Raw genomic sequence first — 22,699 nt, forward strand, 5'->3', positions numbered from 1 at the left:
CTATGGAAACGCACACAGAGAGTGTGTCCAATTATATGCCACTCTTGAACCAAAGCTTACCTAATCCTGACCCCCCAAAATGGAAACATCTGGGCTGAGGGGCAGATTCATCCTGATCCTGAGCCACACAGTGAAGTTTCAGTATGTTCTAGCAGAGGCATGACAGCAAAAAAGTAAATACTCTTTGAGGCTATGACTCCCTATCTTAAGGATAAAAAATAATTTTAAACAAAATCTAAAATTCCCTAATTGTGATCATGTACAACTAGACATCTTTTCAATGCATAGCTAAAGATGCCTTTGGTACCTGGTGTTGCTTTGCTCCAAAACTCTGTGTAGATAATGATGCAATGTGTCTATTCAATATTGAATTCAGCTGTGTTAACACTTCTGCGGTAAACAAGGGGCAGCTCTCAGAACGAGCGACCAAGGTACCACCGCCACCTAGTGGCCAAGTTCCTCAACCAGCATCACCCTACTTCCCAGAGACTGAAACACAACTACCCGATCTTAAGCCCTCCTGCCTAACTGTTCCCACGCTTCTCCCTGGACACCAAGCTTCCTGCCTCTTCCTGTACCCTCTGTTGTCACCTGTGCCTATGCTATCTCTGGTCTTCCTCTCCTTGCTCCCTCCCTCTCCTCTTCCCTACTGCTAACAACTCCCTTAGAGGTTTCTTCCGTTATCCTTCAGGAGGGTGGTAGAGAGACAGGGTTGACAGTGTCCAGCAGAGGACACTCCGGAAGTCATAGCCACCCAGTCAGTCTTTCTATTGCACTCAGCAATAATCTTGAAAAGGAAAGAGCAAGAGAATTGTAGCAATAGCCTTGCTAGTCCCTGGCCATCCTTCTGTCGGAGGTGGTGGACTGCTAGTGTGCGCAACATGTGGTAAGGGCACAGCAGAAACACAGAACAGGAAGGGGAAGTGTAACTGTCCAAAAGCCTAGGTGGACAAGGCCACTTGTCCATTAACCCCTAGTCTTTTCTTTTGCCAGTTGCACGAACTCAGCAATAACTCCCAAAAATGAAGCAGCATTTTCCAACACAAACACCTTCCCCCAGCTTCCCTGGGCAAGAGAAAAACCCAAGCAGATACCTAACAGAAGCCAAAAGGCAGTATTCCCACCAAAGGAAACTTGAAGATAACCTGCTGGTTATCTTTGAGCCCTCAGAGTCAAAGACATTGTCTCCAGGGTTTGTTGAGTTGTTTGTTTGAGTTAAAGAATAAAAGAAGAAAATATCAAGGAATATCAACCTACAGCCATGAACTTCTTTAAGAACCTATGAAACACTCTCATAACTGAGTCACTTCATTCCCTCTGAAACTCTGTGACGGAATAATTCTGCTCTTGATGTCTGGACAAGGAGCCTGTGTAAGTCATATCTCACCCAGCAGTGAAGGAGGAAGGGCACCCCCTATATCCAGCAGTGAACTAAATTAACTAACTCACGTGCAGCCAGTGGCCATCAGAACCATGCCCAATTGAAGAGCCAGAGGCTAGAGTCTTGGCACCATCCTTGAAAATGCTCCAGGCTCAAGTTAGGGAACTAGAGACAGAGTTCAGAGCCCCTGATCACAAGAGAAATACTCAGCTCTGGTGGCTGTGGGCACTGGGATGACATCTACGAGAAACAGAAATGTCTCACTTTGCTTGGGGTGTCTGCTTTGCTTGTTGGCATTCAGAACATCCTGCTGATCAAGTGTTGAGATACTAGCTCCATAGCAGAGAAAAAGATGTATTCACGGAACCAATGCCAGCATGCACCACTTTGGGAGCTTCCAGGATTTTCTAAACTGAGTTCTTCATCTTTACCAATGCACACATTATCTTTACCGTCATCCACATTATCTCTACTTTCAGTACAAAATACAATTTTTTTTTTTTTTTTGGTTTTTGAGACAGGGTTTCTCTGTGTAGCTTTGCTCCTGGATCTCGCTCTGTAGAACAGGCTGGCCTCAAACTCACAGAGATCCACCTGCCTCTGCCTCCTGAGTGCTGGGATTAAAGGCGTGCACCACCACTGCCCGGCTAAAATACAAATTTTTAAAATTCCTACATCATGAGTCAAAACTCAATTAAAGCAGGAAGTGATGCTGTGTGTGACTATTGGTAACATTTTAATTCAAACTTGAAATTTCAGATAAAGTTAGTACACATTGAAAATTATTCAGTGTGTACTGGATATATCATTTTGTTTTGCTTTGCTTTAGCAATCACATTTTTCAATTAAAAAAATTAACTGGAAATAAGGAAGGGGTCTGAAGAGATGGCCCAGGGCCTACAAACACTTGATTTGCAAGCATGATGGATGACCTGAGTTCAGATCTCTAACTTTCATGAATCCAGATATGGCCACCTACCCCTGTAACCCCGGAGCTATGCACCAATGAGACTTGCACATCCCAGTCCAGCTGAAAGATGGCAAGCTCTGGGTCCAGTGAAAGACCATGTCTCAAAGGAATAAAACAGAAAACACAAGAAGGCATTCAGAGTCTCCTCTGGTCAAAACACAGGTCACATAGCCACATGTGTGCACATACACATCCTCTTGTGGAATATCTGTTTAACTAAGCAAAGATGTGCTACATTTGTTTATGCTGTGTTTTTTAATTATGTAAGGGTGTGTTGCTTTTGTTTATGCTGCATTTGTTTAATTCTATGGAGATACGTTACTGTTTTATCTTGCCTAAGGCACTTGATTGGTCTAATAAAAAGCTGAATGGCCAATAGCTAGACAATAGAGGGACAGGTTGTGCTGGTGGGCAGAGAGAACAAGTAGGAGGAGAGAAGAGGAGGGAAAATGAGTGAGAAAGAGAAGAAGACGTCTGGAGCCAGACAGACAGACAGACACAGAGTAAGACATACAGAATGAAAGAAAGGTAAAAGGCCCCAAGGCAAAAAGTAGATGAAGAGAAACAGGTTAATATAAGTTATAAGAACTAGCAAGAAAAGAGCATAAGATAAGGCGAGCACTTGTAACTAATAATAAGTCTGTGTGTCATGATTTGGGAGCTGGTTAGTGGCCCAAAAGAGAGCCTGTTACAGCATCCACACATACAAGCAAATTCTTTATAGAAGATGGTTAATAACAAAAAAGAAAGCTAGAAGAATAACAGTGTGTGTGTGTGTGTGTGTGTGTGTGTGTGTGTGTGTGTGTGTGTGCGCGCGCGCGCACGCGCGCGCGCTTCTTCACATACAAGCTCTTTCTCTGGGCAGAAGGAATTATTTTTTCCTTCTGAACTGGTGACTTAGAAATGGAGAACTGACCACTTACTTCTATTTTCATTTTGAGGAGAAAATTGTGTTTTGACCTTTTATACTTTCACAAGAATCTGGTTTTTTTAATATTTAATATTTTCTTAGAGATTCTCAACTTAAATCTTACAACAAAGAATTTAACTAGAGCAGACACAGAAAGCGCATACCTCTAGGGAAGACCCTTCTACACAGCCAAATTCTCAGTGTTCAACATGGTCAGGTTCGGTACCTGGGTTGTTCCCACCACCAGAAAAGCCAGCAAACCAAGAGCACTAGTGCTGAATGTGTGCCCAGTGTGAATGGGATGCCCAGCTCCAGGTTCAAAGCTTAGTGCCATCAAGAACTCTCTAATGTGTGTCCAGCAAGTTATGTGGTTCTCCTAATGCAAGTTGACCTCACTGTGACATATGAATTACATGATGCATTTTTTCCAATCCCCAAACAAAATGTGGAAGTCTAGAATTCAGTCCCAAATTCGGGGCTCTTGAATTAACAAAGAAGAGAGGGTAGGAGGGAGAAGAGAAAGATGGAAGGGAAGGAGAAAGTGTGGAACAAAGAGGTGTGTAGTTCTTGTCCTCTAGGAAGAGAGACCCTAATTGAGAAAATGCCTCCATCAAATGGCCTCTAGGCAAGTGTGTGGGGCACTTTCATGATTTAGTGATTGATGTGGGAAGGCCCAGGCCACTGTAGGAGGTGCTGTCCTTGAGCATGAGGTCCTGGGTTGTATAAGAAAGCAGACTGGGGGTTGGGGATTTAGCTCAGTGGTAGAGCGCTTGCTAGGCAAGGCCCTGGGTTCGGTCCTCAGCTCTGAAAAAAAAAAAAGAAAGAAAGAAAGAAAGGAAGGAAGGAAGGAAGGAAGGAAGGAAGGAAGGAAGGAAGGAAGGAAGGAAGGAAGGAAGGAAGGAAGGAAGGAAGGAAGAAAGCAGACTGAACAAGCCATGAAGAGCAAGCCAGTAAGCACCATTCCTCCATGGCCTCTACTTCAGCTCCTGCCTCCAGGTCTCTGCCCAGCTTGAGTTCCTGCCTTGACCCCTTCATGAGCTGTAAAATTAAGTAAACATTCCCCTCCCCTAGCTGCTTTTGGACATGATCTTTGTCAGAGCTAGAGAAACCAAACTAGGAGAGAGGAGATTGGGGAAACAAAGGTACCTAATTCTCAGTATGTCTACAAATTGGCAATTTCAGGTGAACTCCTTTTCGTGCCCAGATTTTATTGATAAAGAGATATAAATCAGGTTGAAAGTTTTAACTTTGAACAGATAGATGTGTACTAAATCTGAGTATATGGCAGATCATATGATTTCCAGCAGCCAGGTCTGGAGCCCCCAATTCTGAAAACCCAGACTCAAAGCAATTGTAAATTGCTGGGAAAAAAAATAGATTGTAGTGCTTGAGGAGTGGGGGGTCAGAGTTAGAGTATCAGACTTAATTCTTGGCTCTCCATTAGAAAATCATTTGTGGGTACCATGCCCTTGTCTTACCTTCTACAAAGTGTAAACAATGAAACAGTACATAAACTGCCCTCCCTGGGTCAAGACCAACAGTAAGCTAATTGATTCATATAAGACTATGTGACATAGTCTTAGCCACTGTGGTCATTATCTTCATGCGCAGACTTCCTAAGGTATACTCCAGAATAAAAAGCCCTAAGTAGATCTTCCTAGATATCTGTGAATATCACTCCCCAGACATAAGCCCCCTGGCAGGCCCTGCCTCCAGGCAGCTGGGGGGAACACTAGATGTCCCTGGTGATTAAAGTGCATTGTCTATAAAAGCTTTGCTCACTTCTGAAACTATTCATAGGTGTGCAATAACTACACATGGTCAACCCTTGAGTGAAATGACTTGGTTAAAAGGCGCTGTGGTGTTTGGAGGACTTGGGAGATCCTCTTCTTCTCTTTTAACCAAAGAGTCAAGCAGAGAAGAATGGAGAGTTTTAAAAGTGTTAACACAGGTAGAGCCTGGGCTTTGGGACTGTGAGCCTAAGAGTCTTGCTCATACTTTGCCAGGGGGAAGGGTGAGAGGATACAAGCTATTAAGAGTATGGGTTTGGTGCCATCCCTCCCTCGTGAAAATGAGAGAATCATAAGCATTCTCTCCCTGATATCTGCTATGTCCAATGTGGGAACTACAGGTCATACGTAGGCATTTGAATACAGAGCAATTAAAATCCAAAATACATTCTTATGCTTGCCCCCTGGGATTCATTTCATGGGAGGCATTGCAACAGTACACAGAGACTTGGCTCCCAGCCAGTTCCTTTAATCATCTACCTCAACCCCACCAACAGAGGGTGTTCTGTTAACAGGTGTCACCTCCTAGTTTTATGTCCCCCATCTTTACTGGGTGGAAAATAAGCCAGAGGTGTCATTTAAGTCACATGAAATAAAAGTAAATCAATTATGAATGAGAACCTCAAACCATGTTTGAGGGGTCCAAGCCACAGGGCACAGACTTTGAGACCTCTGTTTTGGCTGTCCTGACAACATCTTGCTTATTTTTGTGTGGGTTCCCAGCTATTTTCCAAAACCTTAAGGTTGCCAGAGAATAAGCCACTTGAAGTATGAGCTCGTGGGCAAATGGGTGGTCCACCCAGAAGCTCCTTTACGCATGCTCCTCTGCACTCTCCAGGCACAGAGGATTCAGTGGTACAAGGCGGATTCTGAGAGGGAGTGTCCAGCACGCTCCACTAGGTTGCTTTTTTTTTTTAAGAGATTATAGGGCCGTATTTTTCCTTCCTTCATAAAATATCAAAACTTTAATAAAGAATACAGTTAGATTCAGAAAACTGCATACAACATAAAAATTTTTATGTGATCTTATATACATTTGATACAATCAATATAATAATTTGAATTTTCAGTCCTGATCTGCACCATTTTTATCATCTTAAATTTGACTTTAACTGCAGTTATTCATCTACATTTTAGTGACTGGACTGACTTTTACTTAAGAAATTGCAACACTGGCTGCTTGCAAATATAAATTATGATGCATTTGATGTGCAAAATCCGCACTAGTTCACGTTTTATCAATTAGGATCATAACATGAATTTTATCTTTAGTGTGTTTTCTTCAAATGTGATGCCATTTAAGAACACTAATTGCAATATTAAGAAATAGCATTCAAAATGTATGAAGATAAACTATTTAGGGTACTCAGGAGCATTTTTTAAAACTCTTATTTACATATTGATTTAAATTGTTCTGCATTTGTATAAATTTCCTTACGGGAACAAACAGGGAGAAAATTAGCGTTAATCCCAGCATTATCCAAGTCACCATGTCACTGAAAGTCACGTCTTTTATATTTGAATTTATATTTATAATTGAAACTTGTTCTAATGTATAATGGTAATCCTTCCTTGGTGACTCCAGATTATCGCAGATTTACTAAATTTGCAAATGCAAATACTTAAGTGTGTATTATTCTAATCTGAGATTGAGTCATACAATAGTGAATACTCACAGCAACAAACTGGTTATTTTCTAATTTAATGATGTCTCCAACTTTAACATTCATCCATTTTTCATTCTGCAGTCTGAGAAAAGAACAGAAATATTTTGTTCAACAATGGAGAAGAATAAAAAGTATAACCCAAGCCGGGCGGTGGCGGCGCACGCCTTTAATCTCAGCACTTGGGAGGCAGAGGCAGGAGGCAGGAGGATCTCTGTGAGTTTGAGGCCAGCCTGGTCTCCAAAGCGAGTTCCAGGAAAGGCACAAAGCTACACAGAGAAACCCTGTCTCGGAAAAAAAAAAAAAAAAAGTATAAGCAAAGGTTATATCCATATGCACATAATGGAGTAGAAGAACCAGACAAGACTTTGCTAAAGTGGGAAGTCAAGGGACTCATTCACAACCAATGAGCAATATGGGTGTCACAGAGGTTAAATACTGTGTCTGTGGATATCTGGTGCGTAGTGACACACCTAGAAAAAGCTCAAAATGCCGAACTCTTGGCTGAGGGTCTGTGAAACCAAGCCTTGATGCCAGCTTGATGCCCTTTTTATACAACCTCTGTGGTCTCTCAGAAGATCCAACTACTTACATTCTTCTCAAGCTCTCAGCTAGTAAGTACAGAAACAGCACTGCCATTGTCTCAGACGTCAATTAACAGGAAACAAAAAGACAATAAGATCACAGCAAAAGAGAACAGTCCAGGGCAATGGGTCAAATGCAAATAAAAGGAAAAGTTACAATTTTGGAAAGGACAAGAAGGATGGGTGATTTTTAAAAAAAAGGTGCCTGAAAGAACAAATGAAGAAACCTCCACAGTATCCTCGTGCTGCTGTGGAAAGGTGGCTTTGGTGGCATTCTAATATCCTAAGACTATCAACTCAGAACAGAGATCAATAGACCGCTAGCTTTCTTTGAAGCATGTGTATGTATGTAAAGGAGTCCCATGCCCAGTCTGCACCACGTTCACAAAGGGCTTGTGAGGAAAAGCAATTGTGTTCATCGGATCTAGCTTTGGGTGACAAGTGAGTTAGAGTTGCCCAAAGTCGGACAGGCCTTGAAGAACAGACCACTTGCAGTCGGATACAGTGCACTGATCCTGCCTTCTGAAACAAACTCATTAAAACGTAAAGCAGCTTTGCTTTCCAGCTGATCATTCCCATCCTGCTTCTTAGAAATCCCTTCCTAGAAGCCAAGACTGTTGGAACAGGGTAGGTATCCCCAGGAAGTCAGGTGAATTCTGCCGTGCAGCTTTTCAAAACCAGCCCAGTTTACTTGCTTTATAGGCTGGAAAATAGATTTAAATATTTATACAACTGTGAAATGCGCCTCACACTATCAACCCTGATGGGTCATTTGGCTCAAGAGCTCAAAGGATTGTTCTTTAATACGGATCCAAGTACATGTTGTTCTGGAAGCTTCTCAGCTGTAGCATTTTTGTCTCTAGCCAAAACTGGATCATGTTTTTCAGTGCCATGCTTTGCTGGACTCTCTAGCCCAGTGACACCAGGGGAATGGAGGAAGCCTTGTAAGCCTCACTGGTCTCTCTCTTTAAGGTACAGAGTGTTGCTGTTTATTTCTCGTGGGGACTCCTCCCTTGCAGCATCTGTGACATTTCTCAGGGGACTGTCTACTGGAGATATGACATGATGGAGCAGAGAAGGACATCTTGTGTGGCTTGTGGAAACTGTGCTGCTACTGAAATGCTCTGCGGTCTCTATTGAAATTGTCTGTTTTGAGGAGAAGCTAGGACTAGGTGTGGTTTCGTTTTTAAGTTCTACACCTACTTCCACGTTCCACCCTCACTCAAGGTTTTATTATTTTACACATAAGCACGCCCTTTGTGATACTTGGGATGTTGGACACTAAACGTTACTGCTATTAGTCTAAAATCTGAATGTAAATCATTTTACATTTAAACTTGTTTCATGTAGCATCACTATTAACAGTTATCTTATCTCAATTAATCCTCATGACAAGCCATGAGCTAGGTCCTGCTTCAACTTGGATTTTACAAGACCCTGGGGTTCAGAGAAGTTGGGACATTTACTCTATTTGAAGTATCTATTTAAAATTCAGATGCCCACATACTTTGATATAGGCATCCCACTTTAAAGAGCCGATTATAAGAGAGCTTAAACGTGAGTATACAAAGATGATCAGTGCAGCATTATTTACAGAACTCATTTGGAAACTACTAATGTACCATGGTAAAATTACTTAATCATACATTATACATGTTCAGCAGAATTAAATGTTGTTACATGCATATTCAGCAGAATAGTGTAACCAAAGGAAAATGATAGGTCTAATGTGCTGGCATGAAATGGGTCTAAGTACCATTGCTGTTAAAGGAGGACTGTTCAGAAGCCTGTATGTGCATGGCAAGATCCATGTGTTGAGACAAGGGTGTTCTTACACGTTTTTTTTTTTTTATATTTTCTTCTATTTTTTGAGTTTGTACTATAATTACACCATTTCCCCCTTCCTTTTCTTCTCTCCCAGTCCTCACATATACCCTCTTCCTTGCTCTCTTTAAAATTCATCATCTCTTTTTTCATTAATTGTTGTTACATGCATATATGTTTATGTATATACATACATATTTCTAAATACAATCTGCTCAGTCTGTATGTTACTTGTATGTCTGTTTTCAGAACGGACCACTTGGTTTGGGATAACCAGTTAATGTACTCTTCCCTGGAGAAGACTACTCTCCCAGTACCAACCTTCCTTAGTAGCCCGTAGTTCTTCATGTAGGGTTGAGGCCTTGTGAGCTTCCCCCTGTCATTGTTAGTGAGTCTACTGATGTCATCCCTGCTGAGCTCCTGCTTAGGGAGTCATCTTGGTGAGACTTTATGGGTGTAGCTTCTGACATTCTTAGCAGACACAATCTCATAGCAAACTCCCTGATCCTCTGGCTCTTGCAGTCTTCCCACCCCTCCCACCTCCTTCTTTAGTGTTTCCTGAGCCTTAGGTGTGAGTGTCGTATTGTAGACGTTCATTGGCACTGGGCTCCATGACTGTGCATTTTGATTGTAGTTTTCTGTAATGGTCTCCATTTGTTGCAAAGTTAAATTTCCTTGATGAGGGGTGGGGACTACTCTTATTTGTGGGTATAAGGACAAATATTTAGAGTGTAATTAAGGGTTGTGATGGTTTAGTGAAGTGGTGGTTGTAGGTTCTCCTCTAAGATTGGTAACTTCACTAGCCCCGGGTAGTTGGCTAGGTTTCCAGTACCAAGCATGATTTCCCTCTTGTTTAATGGGCCTTAAATCCAACTAGAGAGCTGTTGGTTTCTGCCAAGATACGCATGTCACTTCTGTACCCTTAGGGTTATCTGCCATGCTGATCATTGTTTACATATATATTTTAACAAGCTGTCCTAGTTCGATTCTGTTGCTTTAATGAACACAATGGCCAAAAGCAATTTGGGAAGGAAAGGATTTATTTCATCTTCCACTTCCGGGTCACAGCCCATCACTAAGAGAAATCAGAATAGAAACTAAAGCAGAGACCATGGAGGGGTGCTGCTACTGGCTTGCCCCTCCCCCCTCCATGGCTTGCTCAGCCTCCTTTCTTAGACAACCTAGGATGTCTAGAGATGGAGCTGCCCACAGTGGGCTGGGCCCTCCTTTATCAATCATTAATCAAGAAAAGGCCCTCACAGATTTGCCCACATGCCAATCTGATGAAAGCATTCTTCAACTGAAGTTCCTTCTTCCCAGGTGGCACTAGTTTGTATCAAGTTAATTTAAAAAAAAAAAAAAAAAAAAAAAAAAAACTAGCCAGCATTCATGCCTTTAAAGCCTCCATGAAGGCATTCCAGGAATGTTTGAGTAGTCACCACTCAAGAAACCAGAAGGAATGGGAGGTTTCATTTCCATTGTGTGCTCAGTTGTCAGTATTACATAAGTTGACATTTATAGGTCAATTTGGTGCAAAAAAAATCGTGAAAGCTTCCTCTTCATTTGTTTATGTGTATAGGTATTCGGGCTGCATGTATATCTGTGAACCACATGTATACAATGTCCAAGGAAGCCTGAGAAGGGTATTGGATCCCCTTGAATTACAGACCGTTGTGAACCTCCATGTATGTGCAGCAAATTAAACCTGGGTCCTCTAGAAGAGCAGTCAACACTCTTAGCCCCGGGCCATCTCTCCAGCCCCATGAAAGCTTTCTTCAGGTTACATCTAGGCTTCAACTAGAAGCCAACTTTGTCTGGCTATGAAATTCATATCATTAATAAATCTACATTTATTGCTCATCTTACTTTACTTTCCATATTAAGTACAACCTACCTGCCTAAAAAGAGAATGAGCCCTACGGAGCTGAAGCAATCTGAGCAGGGTGATGGTGCACAGTCCCAGTATTCAACACCAACTGGTCCAAAGTTAGCGTGTAGTCATGGTCCCCTGACATAGATGCTCAGTAGACAACAGCCAGTTCTGGTTCTTTTCTACCCCAGCACTGTCAAAGTTGCACCGGAGTAAAGAGGACCGTTTGGCTCCCGTGAGGCTAATGATTACACTGATGAGTGGGATCTCATTACACTGAGATAATAAAGCTCATGTCTTTGGAATCTACTTCTGGTGAAGAATTCAGGTATCTCCCTCCTTTTTGTCCCTTCTTCTTAGTAAAATGCCCCCACAGTGGCAAAGATTACATGGGAAGGGCTGTGGTCAGCAGCTGAAGGGGTCTTCTCGCTGATTTTACCAAGGAGAGAGGGAAGGAGAAGCAGAGATAATAAAGCTGTGATGCTCCAGCACAGATAGTTTAACCATTTGCTGAGAAGAGCAACCAGCCACGTGTTGTCCTGCCTGATTATTCATGTGAGTCCTACTGTGTTATTCAGAGGCAGAAACATACAGACAATATTGAGCCTTCCCTTTGGGAATCAAAATGATCCCTTCATTTACCAGTTTTTACCTGAACAATGAACCTGCCAAATGTTGTACAAAAGGAACTTCTCTGAATCACTCTTTCCAGAGCGCCTCTAACTTCTATAAATTCTTAGGATTCGGATAATAGACGGTTAATACACAATGAGGCCATAAAGAATTCAAGATCATTTCAAAGGAAGATTATTGTATTTGCTTGCCTGCACTAACAGTGAGGAAAATGCTCTAGACTGACCACAGAGAAATCAGAGCTGTTCGGTCAGAACCTTTGACAGCATGTCCACAGATATCAGTAGGCTAGATTTGATGGCTACATCTCTCAGGAAAGAACTCCGAATGTTGTAATTCCAGGATGAAGGACGTGTGTTACATTTTCTCATAATTTTTTGAAAGCTATCAGACAAGCAAATGTCTACTGAGGCAGACTGTATGTAATTTTAATATGTTATATTAAAGTGTAGAAATGGGACATGCCAGCAGTGATGACAGAAAGCACTTTTCAGTGGCTTGATATGGTTTGCTCTACTCTGAGGACCTACTCTTTCTGGAAGTAACACCCCTAATTTCTTAACACAAAGTCTAACCAAAAGTAACCCCAAAAGATTATGAGGCTTGTCACTCTTTAGATCTGCAGCCAGATTTAGTGCTAAACAGTTTCTAAGAAAACAGTTTTAATTCACTTTAAAATAAATTGTGATGTTTATCATCTTGAGTTCCTCAGAAACAGGATAACATACAGGTAAAATTCTTGAGTAGTTGACCACCCACAGACATGTGATGTCATCCTCCCTTAATGAATTCAAGACCACCCTAATATGGCCAGAATCATCACTGTAAGCTAGACACCACACTGCGTGTCAGGGCTACAAGGGACATTAGATACAAACTATATTCATCAAATAATCTAAAAAATAGTGGAAAATATAAGTCTGGCTCTTAAACAGATACATGTAAATCATCTTTGTCCTCCAGGACTTGGAACACATGAATATTTCCAATCCCCAATGAAGAGCACCTGCACTTTAGAAAAATGACTTCACTGTAGAGCACTTGCCATGCCTTTGTCATCAGTGGTCCAGGGAGAAAATTGATAGAGCCAAGGGCTTGTCTAATAAAGGATATATTAACTTTCAGTCCTCAAGATAGTTCAAGCTTTCCCCCATGTACAGTGAGCTCATCAGAAAACTATATGCCTGGACTTTATTATGCTGATCCCTCTAGACTCGTCTTCTCAGAACCATGACTTCAATCAGGATTTACTTATGGTCATAAGTGAAATATCTCTCCCCCTGAGGCTTCAACCATTACATCATTCACTTTTCTCTCAGCACCAGGATAAATCACATTGTTCATGATCACTAGATAATACATCCGTCCATTGGACTATTCGTTTTGTATCCTCGGCACCTCTGTTATGAGGAGAAACAGAGTTTAAGCTCATGTTTCCATGGATAGACAACCGTCATAGTGGGTTGTTTAAACAAAAACTAGAAAATTTTACTAAAGGACTCTGTCTTCCAAAGATAACAGACAATCTTGATACCTAAAAATACAAAATTCTGATTAGAAGGGATTAGAAGCGGGAGTTGATTTTTTTATGCCCCAAAGATAAAATATTGGCTTCCTACTTATAACAGAAATGATGTAAAATACTAAAAAGATTGCATGTTATAGGATCGCAAAACATGCACTTTGCCACTAATCAACCACATGACTTTGCTCAAGAGTTTGACTAAAACTGGAATTTCCATCCAACTGCTCCTGTCAGCCTTTCACGGCATCTGTTAGATTGAGGTCTTCAAAGTCGCATAAACACTTAAACATCCATCTGCCATGACATTTGTGACCCTCAAATGAGACACAGCCACAAAAGCATTTCTAAACCATAAAGTAATACATGTATCTAAAGTGCTGTGACTATTTTTATTATTTCTAGGCACTTCATCACAAGGATAGCAAATAGATTTTTACTGTAAGTCGTTGAAGGAGCCTTTTGTGCTCAGTGTTTGTGCATAATAGCTACCTGTGTTTTCTCCCATCAGAAATTTGTCTCCACCAGTCCAATCACAGACTCTCTAGTGACAGTGTGATTCTATGACCAGTCAGTCCTCATATTTTATTTTATTCATCACAGTTGACTACCCTTCTGTCTTTAATCTCTTTGCTTTATATCCAGAACAAGAGATTCAAGTGGCTTTGTTTTACTTACTAGTCATTCTGCTGAGGTTTAGAAATACACACCACAGCCCCATTTGTTAAAGAGCTGGTCACAGCCTGTGTTGCTACAGAGAGGGAGGAAACTTTTAATACATGGGGTCTAATAAGAGTAAGTTAGGTCACTGAAGGGGAATCTTAAGGAGGCGATTAGAATCCAGACCCAAAACCCTCATCCCCATTTTGCTTCCTGACAAAGATGAAGGAGCAATCTCATCCTGCCCGTGCTCCTGTCCTAGTTTCTAAGCCTCACTACTGCTCCAAAAACAATGGAGTCACCTGACCATGAGCTACAATAAGCCTTTCTGTCTTTTAAATCATGAGGACTGAGTTGGAATCCCAATGCACATATAACAGGATGTATGCCCTGTAAATGTCTGTAACTACAGTACCGAGGGATCCAATGTGCTCTTCTGACCCCCATATGCACACAAACACACACACACACATACACACACACACACACACACACACACACACACACACACACACACATATGCATATACTCAAACAGACACACAAAAGCACATATAATCAAATCATGAAAGAACACAAAATGTGAGGATGAACACAAAAATATCAAGAAGTTGTTGACAACTATCAGGAGGTGATATATATAGACAAAGATTCATTGCACTGTTCTGCTTGTATGCCTGTATGTTTAAAAATCCAACAAAGAAATATATATGATGATGATGATAATGATAGATAGATAGATGATAAATAACTGATTGATTGATTGATTGGTAGGTTGATTGGTTGATTGGTAGGTAAATTATATATATATATCAAATTATATATACATAAATAAATAGATTATTGATAGATTTATTGATTGATAGATTTTTAAAGATATGTAGATAGATGATCAATAGATATATATAAAAAGATAGATGATAAATAGGTGATAGGTAGATGATAGATGATAGCTAGATAATCCTACTTATGCATATGGCCTTCAATGACACAACCAAAGTTTATGACATTGCCATCCCACCTGGACATAACTTGTCTTCTTCTACTGTCCAGTATCTATACAGCAACCAGAGAAATTTTCATGTTATCCCTACAATTTTCCTGTTAAAATCCTCCGTGGCTTCTCATGACATGTAATATAAAACTGAAGTTAGCATTCTTCACAATTACTAAGAATTGGCTCTTGACTGAGCACAGTTGCTTATGCTTGTAATCTTACCACTTGGAATACTGAAGCAGGGGGCTAACCACAAGTTTGAGCCCATCCTAGGTACATAGTGAACTCAAGAACAGCCTGAGCTATAGAATGAGACCCTGTCTAAAATATAAAAATAGTAGCTGGCTTCTGTTAGCCCCCTCAGAGCTCTGCTTTATCACAGTACCCCAGTATTGATGGGACCTTATCATCACCCAGCTCATTTCCAGTCCTAAGCTTTTACACTTTTTATGACTTTTACCCATAATCTTACCATAGCTGTCTCCCTCTGAAACAAAATCTTACATCTATCAAGATGCCATCATATCTACCTCTACTAACTACCTGCCTCCAGCCCCCACCCAGAGTAACTAACCACCTGAGTTCAGTTGGTGCTGGCCACATGTGCATGGGTGCAGAGCCATCCACTCGGACATGGGGAACCTGAAATCACATTGTTCATTTAAATGACTATCTTTCCCATTGGAAAGCAGGCTAAGGCTGTGTCTGGTTGCTTATTTCTGTATCTTTGACATATAGAAGTGCACTTGGCATGCTGTGAGTTTGGGAGATATTTGCTGAGTAGAGATTTGAGTGGAGTGACTATGCATGTAGTCATTCATACTACGTACTTACTTACACAGCTAGCTCTGAATAAAAGTAAGAAACAGTTTCATATGACTATTCTTACTGGCCGGACCCTAAGACAGTGTAAGGGGGAGAACACAAAGAATAGCAAGAAGTGAGGGGCACGGTTGTATGATTATAACGTAAAACACACCAGGTTGGAGAAGAAAAGCATTGTTCATTTTTTTTTATAAAGAACAGACTTCAGATTTACATTTCACATGTGCAAAGAGTCAGGCTGCATCTCCTATAGCCCATGTCCTTCATTCTTCTCAGTCTCCAGTGTCTCCAGAATAATCTGTGTCTTGAATGCACCCTGCTAGCTGAAAAAGTGAATGCATTCTACTGAATTCTACAAATACAGAGCACCTACTGCCAGCCAAGCTTGAACTAAGCAAGGGAGAAACCCAGCGAGGTGTCAATCAATTCTGAAGAAGCTGACAAGAAAGGGTGCTGAACAGGGCTGACCGTTAGAATGATGTACCTATGGCAGCATTCACTGTTGCCATGGCAACACAAAAGTGGGTAGAAGAGCTAAAAGGAAAGAATGCATTGGAGTTTTGAAAAGGCCAGTGTTCTGGTGTGGCTGGAGGGGATACTAGAAGAACTAGGCCAGCCAGAGGCCACTATGGAAGGAGTGGCTGGGAAAGTTTTAAGACAGGAATGCATTTGATCTGTGCTATTTTGTGAGAAGAAAACAGGGAGGAATGTGGACGGTTCAGCAATGCCTAATCCGGCTTGGAGAAACACCACTCAAGCCAACAAGAACCTTTAGGCAATACCCTAGAATACAATATTATTGTTTCCTACTGGAAGGATGTTTTTAGAAGACAATAATTAAAATATAATCCCTGACAGAAGACAAAGAAGTGTAGGCTAATATTAAATAGTGAGTATAAATAGGCAAGTCACAGAAAAAGACATTTTTAAAAAGCTAATAAAAGTTGGAAAACATCATCACTAGAAATCAGGTGTGTAAGACAGATCTCCACACGTAACAGACTGATCCAGCTTTTTAAAAGTCAATATTCAAAGTCATGATGATGCTGTTGGAAAACTACATCCACTCATTCGGATGGGAGAATGAATTGGCATCAACTTCCTGGAAATGAACTCAGCAACATGGGATGCAAGAAGACAGACACTGCAAGTGCAGAGAGAGGCAGAAGAAAGGGAGGATGAAGAGCCAGCAGTTTGTCCCCGAAACAGCAGGGAAGAGTGTTCCTGCCAGTCTGGGTGCAGAAGGAGTGGTGGTCTCTTAGCCACACAAATTAATGCACAAGAAAAAACAAGTCTTCTGAAAGTTCCTTCTGCAATGAAGGGTCGGGGTAAAAGCAGAAAGGCCAACCAAGAAAATAAGATGCTTGCTGAGCTGTCCTTGGGGCGAGAAACAGAGCAGACCCTGAGTGTCCGTGGCATACCGAGGAGGGTAAATGTCCCTTTCCCCATTTTTAATTTGTCTTGTTCTTATATATTTAAACACATATTATACTATTTGTTTCATTACAAATTTCAGCAGGAAATGTTATAAGGAAGAAAGCACATTTCCTTCCAAAATCAGGCACCTAGCAATTTAAGTTCTGGCTCCGAGATCCCAGACTATAGTTCTAATGAGCTAATGTTTGCAGAGCCAATGCCCCTCAACTGACGCTGATAGAGACAGTAAACAGATTGTGCGATCGGGGCCAGTAATTTCCAACAGATACTTAATAACTAAGTCTAGAAAGAAGAAAAAAAAAACAGTTCTTTCCTTTTGGCAGAAAAAAAACTATTTTTTATATTCTAAAACTATTTACAGTTCATATGGTTTCCAGACCCCCTCTCCAGAAGCAAGGGCCTCATCCCCTGGCCTGTCTCAATGCTCCACATGTGACTCCTCAGGCAGCTAGCCAGAAGAGTATTTGATTTGAAATGAAGCCTTAAATTTAGCAATGTGAAGGGGAAGCCGATCTGAACACACATGCCTGGGAGGGACAAGGACACCAGATGGGCCAGCGGTGAATACAAACTGTCAACCCAACAACTGAGAAAACCTTGCTAGGAGGGCAAGGTCTGTACGGGCACCGTGGGCATCTCTGCCCTCCATGCCAGCATCTAGAGCCAACCCGGACTGGTAGTTCTGTCTGTCTGTCTGCCCTGCTGCACCATTGGTCCTCCACTGTTTAGAGTCCATTTCATTCCACCAGCGACATCCAGCTCCCCTCTCTTCTGCCCTCCCCGTGCTTCCTTATTTTAATAGGTCAGTCGCACCTGCCAGTCATTTTCTCAGCCAGGACATTTCCAAGTTTCTTTTTTCTTTAAATCCAAGAAGTCACTAGCCTACTTTACACATTCTCTGGACTGTGGTAACAAATCACCCTGAATACATGGCTTAGAAAAGAAGAATATTATTCTCTCTATTCCAGAAACTTAAAATTCAAAAGCAAGGTGTAACAAGAATAGAATCCCTCAGGAGGATGTGGGGGAGAGGGCAGCAGGGATCTGTCTGCTTTCCCTGACAGTTTCTGGTGGCCCATGAGTTCCTTCCTATGGGGCTAGCTTGAATATCTGCCTCTAATCTGCACATTGTGCTCTTTTCTCTATCCCAAGACACTTGTGGTTGAGCCTAGGACAGACCCTGATCTAGGATCACCATATCTCAACATCTAAATTATACATGCAAAGAACTATTTTATTCCATGTAAGACCACACCCATGGGATCTATTGCTGGGAGGTAGATAGGCTACCAGGATGGTAGAATATAGTATAACCACAGCTGTATCTGGAAAGAACATTGCACAATGGAATAGAACAGAAACAGCAAAGACAAAGGAGACCGAAAGAGCACCAGAATGCATGAACTATGAATGAACTGTAGTTCACATGAATCTGGGAAGCAAGATCAAGAATAACTTCTATATTTTATTTATACTGTTAATTTTCTAAAGTTTCTAACCATAATAGATTGGCCATATGCTAATTTAAAATTCATGGAGGAAATGAATCCATTATGAGTATCTTAGGGACCTGAAGGCAGAATGATCCAATAGTAGAAAATTTTATATTGAGGTCTTTGATCCACTTGGACTTGAGTTTTGTGCATGGCGATAGATATGGATCTATTTGCAATCTACATGTCTACATGTTGACATCCAGCTATGCCAGCACCATTTGTTGAAGATGCTTTCTTTTTTCCATTGTACAGTTTTGGCTTCTTTGTCAAAAATCAGGTGTTCATAGGTGTGTGGGTTAATGTCAGGGTCTTCAATTCCATTGGTCCCCATGTCAGTTTTTATGCAAATACCAAGCTGTTTTTATTACTATGGCTCTATAGTAGAGCTTGATGTCAGGGATGGTGATGCCTCCAGAGGTGGCCTTGTTGTACAGGATTCTTTTAGCTATCCTGAGTTTTCTGTTTATGGGATGGTTGAGCTGGAACAGGGATGGAGTGGGGAAGCAATGAGAGAGATACCATGATAGAGGGAAGTATCATGGAGATAGAGAGAAACCCGGTTGCCAGGAATCCCCAAGGATGACCCCAGCTTGGACTACTAGAAATAGTGGAGAGGGTGCCTGAACTGAACTGGCTTGCCCCAGTGATCAGATCAGTGAATACCCTAACTATCATCACAGAGCTCCAATGACTAATGGGGGCAGATGCAGAGATCCACAGCCAAACACCAGGCAGAGCTCCAGCAGTCCAGTCAGGAAAGAGAGGAGGAATTCTATGAGCAAGTATGTCAGGATCATGATAGGGAAACCTGCAGAGATGACCAAACTGGACTAGTGGGGACTCACGAAAGTTGGATCAATGGCTGTGGAGCCTGCATGGGACTGGACTAGGCCCTCAGTATGGCAAGACGATTGTGTAGCTTGATTTGCTTGGGGAATCCCCTGGTGGTAGAATAGGAATTCATCCCTGGTGCATGAGGGGGCTTTTTGGAGCCCACTACCTATGATGGGACACCTCGTGCAGCCTTGAGGCAGGGGGAAGGGCTTGGACTTGCCTCTACTGGATGTGCCTCCCCATGAGAGGCCTTACCTTCTTGTGGGGTGGAGTGGGAGGTGGGTTGGGGGAGAGGCTGGGGGTGGGAGGAGGGAAGAGGGGGATCTTTGATTGGTGTATAAAATGAATAAAAAAATTTTAATTAAAAAAAAAGAAAAGCCTACTCATGCAATGAGCACAGGACCCAGTCCCACTGCCTGGATGCCTCCCGGGTCCTGTGCTCATTGCATGAGTAGGCTGTTTGAAACGTGGGGCCTATGCAAGATCGCTTGGCTCGGTCTGGGAGGAGGGGACTGGACCTACCTGCACTGAGTCTACCAGGTTGATCTCTGTCTATGGGGAAGGCTTTGCCCTGGAGGAGATGGGAATGGGGGCGGGCTGGGGGGAAGGTGAGGGAGCGGGAGGGGGGAGAACAAGGGAATCTGTGGCTGATATGTAGAACTGAATTGTATTGCAAAATAAAAATAAAAAATAAATAAATAAATAAATAAATAAATAAATAAATAAATAAATAAATAAAAAGAAAACTTTAGTGAGGAAACCCTGATGGGGGTAAGTAGTCAATCAAATACTATCAAAATACTGCTTTGGTGTAGACAGCCTTTGAGCTCAGACTGAAACCAAAGTACATTTCAAAGTTAATATTCTTACATCCACCAAGGTCTTTGGAGTTTGGGGTTTGTTTTTCAAAGGGAACTCTGAACCTCAATCTAACACTTTTTGTAAGGAAGAAAACGAACCAAATTTTAAAGATTACATGGGATCTGCTGCATGTTTAACTCGCATTGTCACTGATAATAAGAACACTGGTTACAACAGCAACGGGATCCAATTGGAGCCAAGAAAGACTCAAGCCATACTGAGTGACAACGTGGGGGGCACATGTGAGCCCCAGATGCTGAGAAAAGACAATGGGACAGCCACACTGAACCCCAACATGGAAGGGGGAGGAGAGTAAAAGACCAGAGGACATTTTTGAGGGGGGAAAAGCTGGGATCTCACATTGTTTGCTGAGGGATATGTGATGTGAGCCTCCTCCACAAAAGATGGGGTCAACTCTACCCCACTCTCTGAGGCTAATGTGTGAGTGTCTCTTTGAAGGAGCTTTAACAGTTCTCTGTGCTGAATTCTACCAGTTTTTCTATTGAATAGGGAGGGAACACTACCAAAATAATCCTATGGTGCCATTATAACTCAAGGAGGGAATATTACCAAACCTGTCCTATGACATCATTATAACTCAGTGAGGGAATACTACCAAACCCATCCCATGACATCATTATAACTCAGGGAGGGAACACTATCAAACTCATCCTAGAATGCCATTATAACTCTGACGCCAAACCCAGACAAAGAAAGAAAACTATAGACCAATCTCCCTGATGGACATGATCTTCAACAAAATGCTTTCTAACTGAATTCAAAGTCACATTAAGAGGATTGTTTATCATAAGCAAGATGATTTCACCCCAAGGATACAAGATAGGTTCAATATACCAAATCAATAAACATGATATGCCACATTAACAGACTTATTTAGTTCAGGAGGCAGAGGCAGGCAGATCTCTATGAGTCTGAGACCAGCCTGGTCTACAGGGTGAGTGCCAGGACAGCCAGGGCTACACGGAGAAACCCTGTCTCAAAAAAACAGGTTCTGATTAAACCAGGAGTAGGCAGAAGACAGCTCAGTGTAATAAATACTGCAAATGAAAAGCCTATAACCAGCATTATACCAAGTCCTTTAAAATCTGGTACAAGACAAGGGTGCTCCTTCTCTCCAGTCTTACTCAATGCAGTGCTCACAGTGGGAAAGAACGGTAAGTCGAGAGAAAATACAAATGGAGTAAAAACTGAGAAAGGATCAGTTAAACTACCCTATCTGAAGACAGCATAATTCTATACTTAAAAGACTCAAATGAACTCCACCAAGAAAAAAAAAACTCTTGAAGCTGATAAAGAGTTTCAGTAAAGTAGCAGTAGCAAGATACAAAATATATAATAATCAACAGTTTTTATATGCACTAACAACAAACTTCCTGAAAAAGAAATCAGGAAAAATATCCATTCACAAAAACTTCAAAAATATGCAGGGATAAACCTAAGCAAGAAGGTAAACTTTAAGACTCTAAAAAAGGCACCAGACAATGGAAAGACTCCCGTGCTCCTGGATGTTCAGAATTCATATTGGGAACATGACTATCCCACCAAAAGTAATCTACTTATTCAATGCAATCTCTACCAATATCCCAATGACATTTTTTCAGAGAGGTAGGAAAAAGTCTAAATTCCATATAGAAAGACAAAAGACCACATATAGCCAAAGCAATTCTAAGCAGAAAGAACACAGCCAGAGGCACCATATTACCTGACCTCAAACTGCTCTACAGATCCATAGTGATAAAGACAGCGTGGTATTAGCAGCATGAAGACAGTTCTATAAACTAATGGAACATGTTAAAAGACCCATAGATAACCCACACAGCTGTGACCACTTAATTTTTGACAAAGGAGTCAAAAACATTCACTGGAAAAAAAGACAGCCTTTCAACAAACAATGTTAGCAAAACTGGATATCCACCTGAAGAATGAAAACAGAACCAAATTTTTCATCATGCACAAAAACAATCTTTTCAAATTGGATCAAAGACTTTAATTTAAAACCTAGAACACTAAAACTGCCAAAATAAAACACAGAGAAAACATTTCAGAACATAGGTGCAAACAACAAATTTCTGAATAGGATCCCAATAGCACAGGAAACAGGCCCAAGAACTGGCAAATAGTAATACATGAAATTAAAAAGCATCTGTAAAACAAAAGGAATTGCCAACAGAACAAACAGAAAGCCTGCAGAATAAGGGAAAATCTTTGTGAGCTATGCCTCAGACAAAGGGTTAATATTTAGAGTATATATAAATAATTGCATAAATTAAATGCCTAACAAAAACCTGCCAATCAATCAATGGGCCAATGATCTGAGGAAACGCATTTTAAGGAAGAATGCAAACAGCTAGGAAACTCTCCAGCCATTGAAATATAGCAAATTAAAACTATTTTGAAGCCGGGCGGTGGTGGCGCACGCCT

At 41.4% G+C, this 22,699-nt stretch overlaps 1 protein-coding gene across 1 annotated transcript in view; it reads right to left on the reverse strand.

Moving 5' to 3' along the window:
* Positions 1-22,699, reverse strand: part of Atp8b4 (ATPase phospholipid transporting 8B4 (putative)) — a 237,398-nt gene that overhangs the window by 110,821 nt on the left and 103,878 nt on the right. The window contains exon 8 of the mRNA XM_052723786.1: positions 6,728-6,800. Coding sequence (XP_052579746.1) covers positions 6,728-6,800 — 73 coding nt within the window. The remainder of the gene's footprint in view (positions 1-6,727; positions 6,801-22,699) is intronic.

This window comes from Peromyscus californicus, unplaced genomic scaffold (genome assembly GCF_007827085.1).
Source record: "Peromyscus californicus insignis strain IS unplaced genomic scaffold, ASM782708v3 Scaffold_7__1_contigs__length_154581171, whole genome shotgun sequence".
Classification (NCBI taxonomy): domain Eukaryota; kingdom Metazoa; phylum Chordata; class Mammalia; order Rodentia; family Cricetidae; genus Peromyscus; species Peromyscus californicus.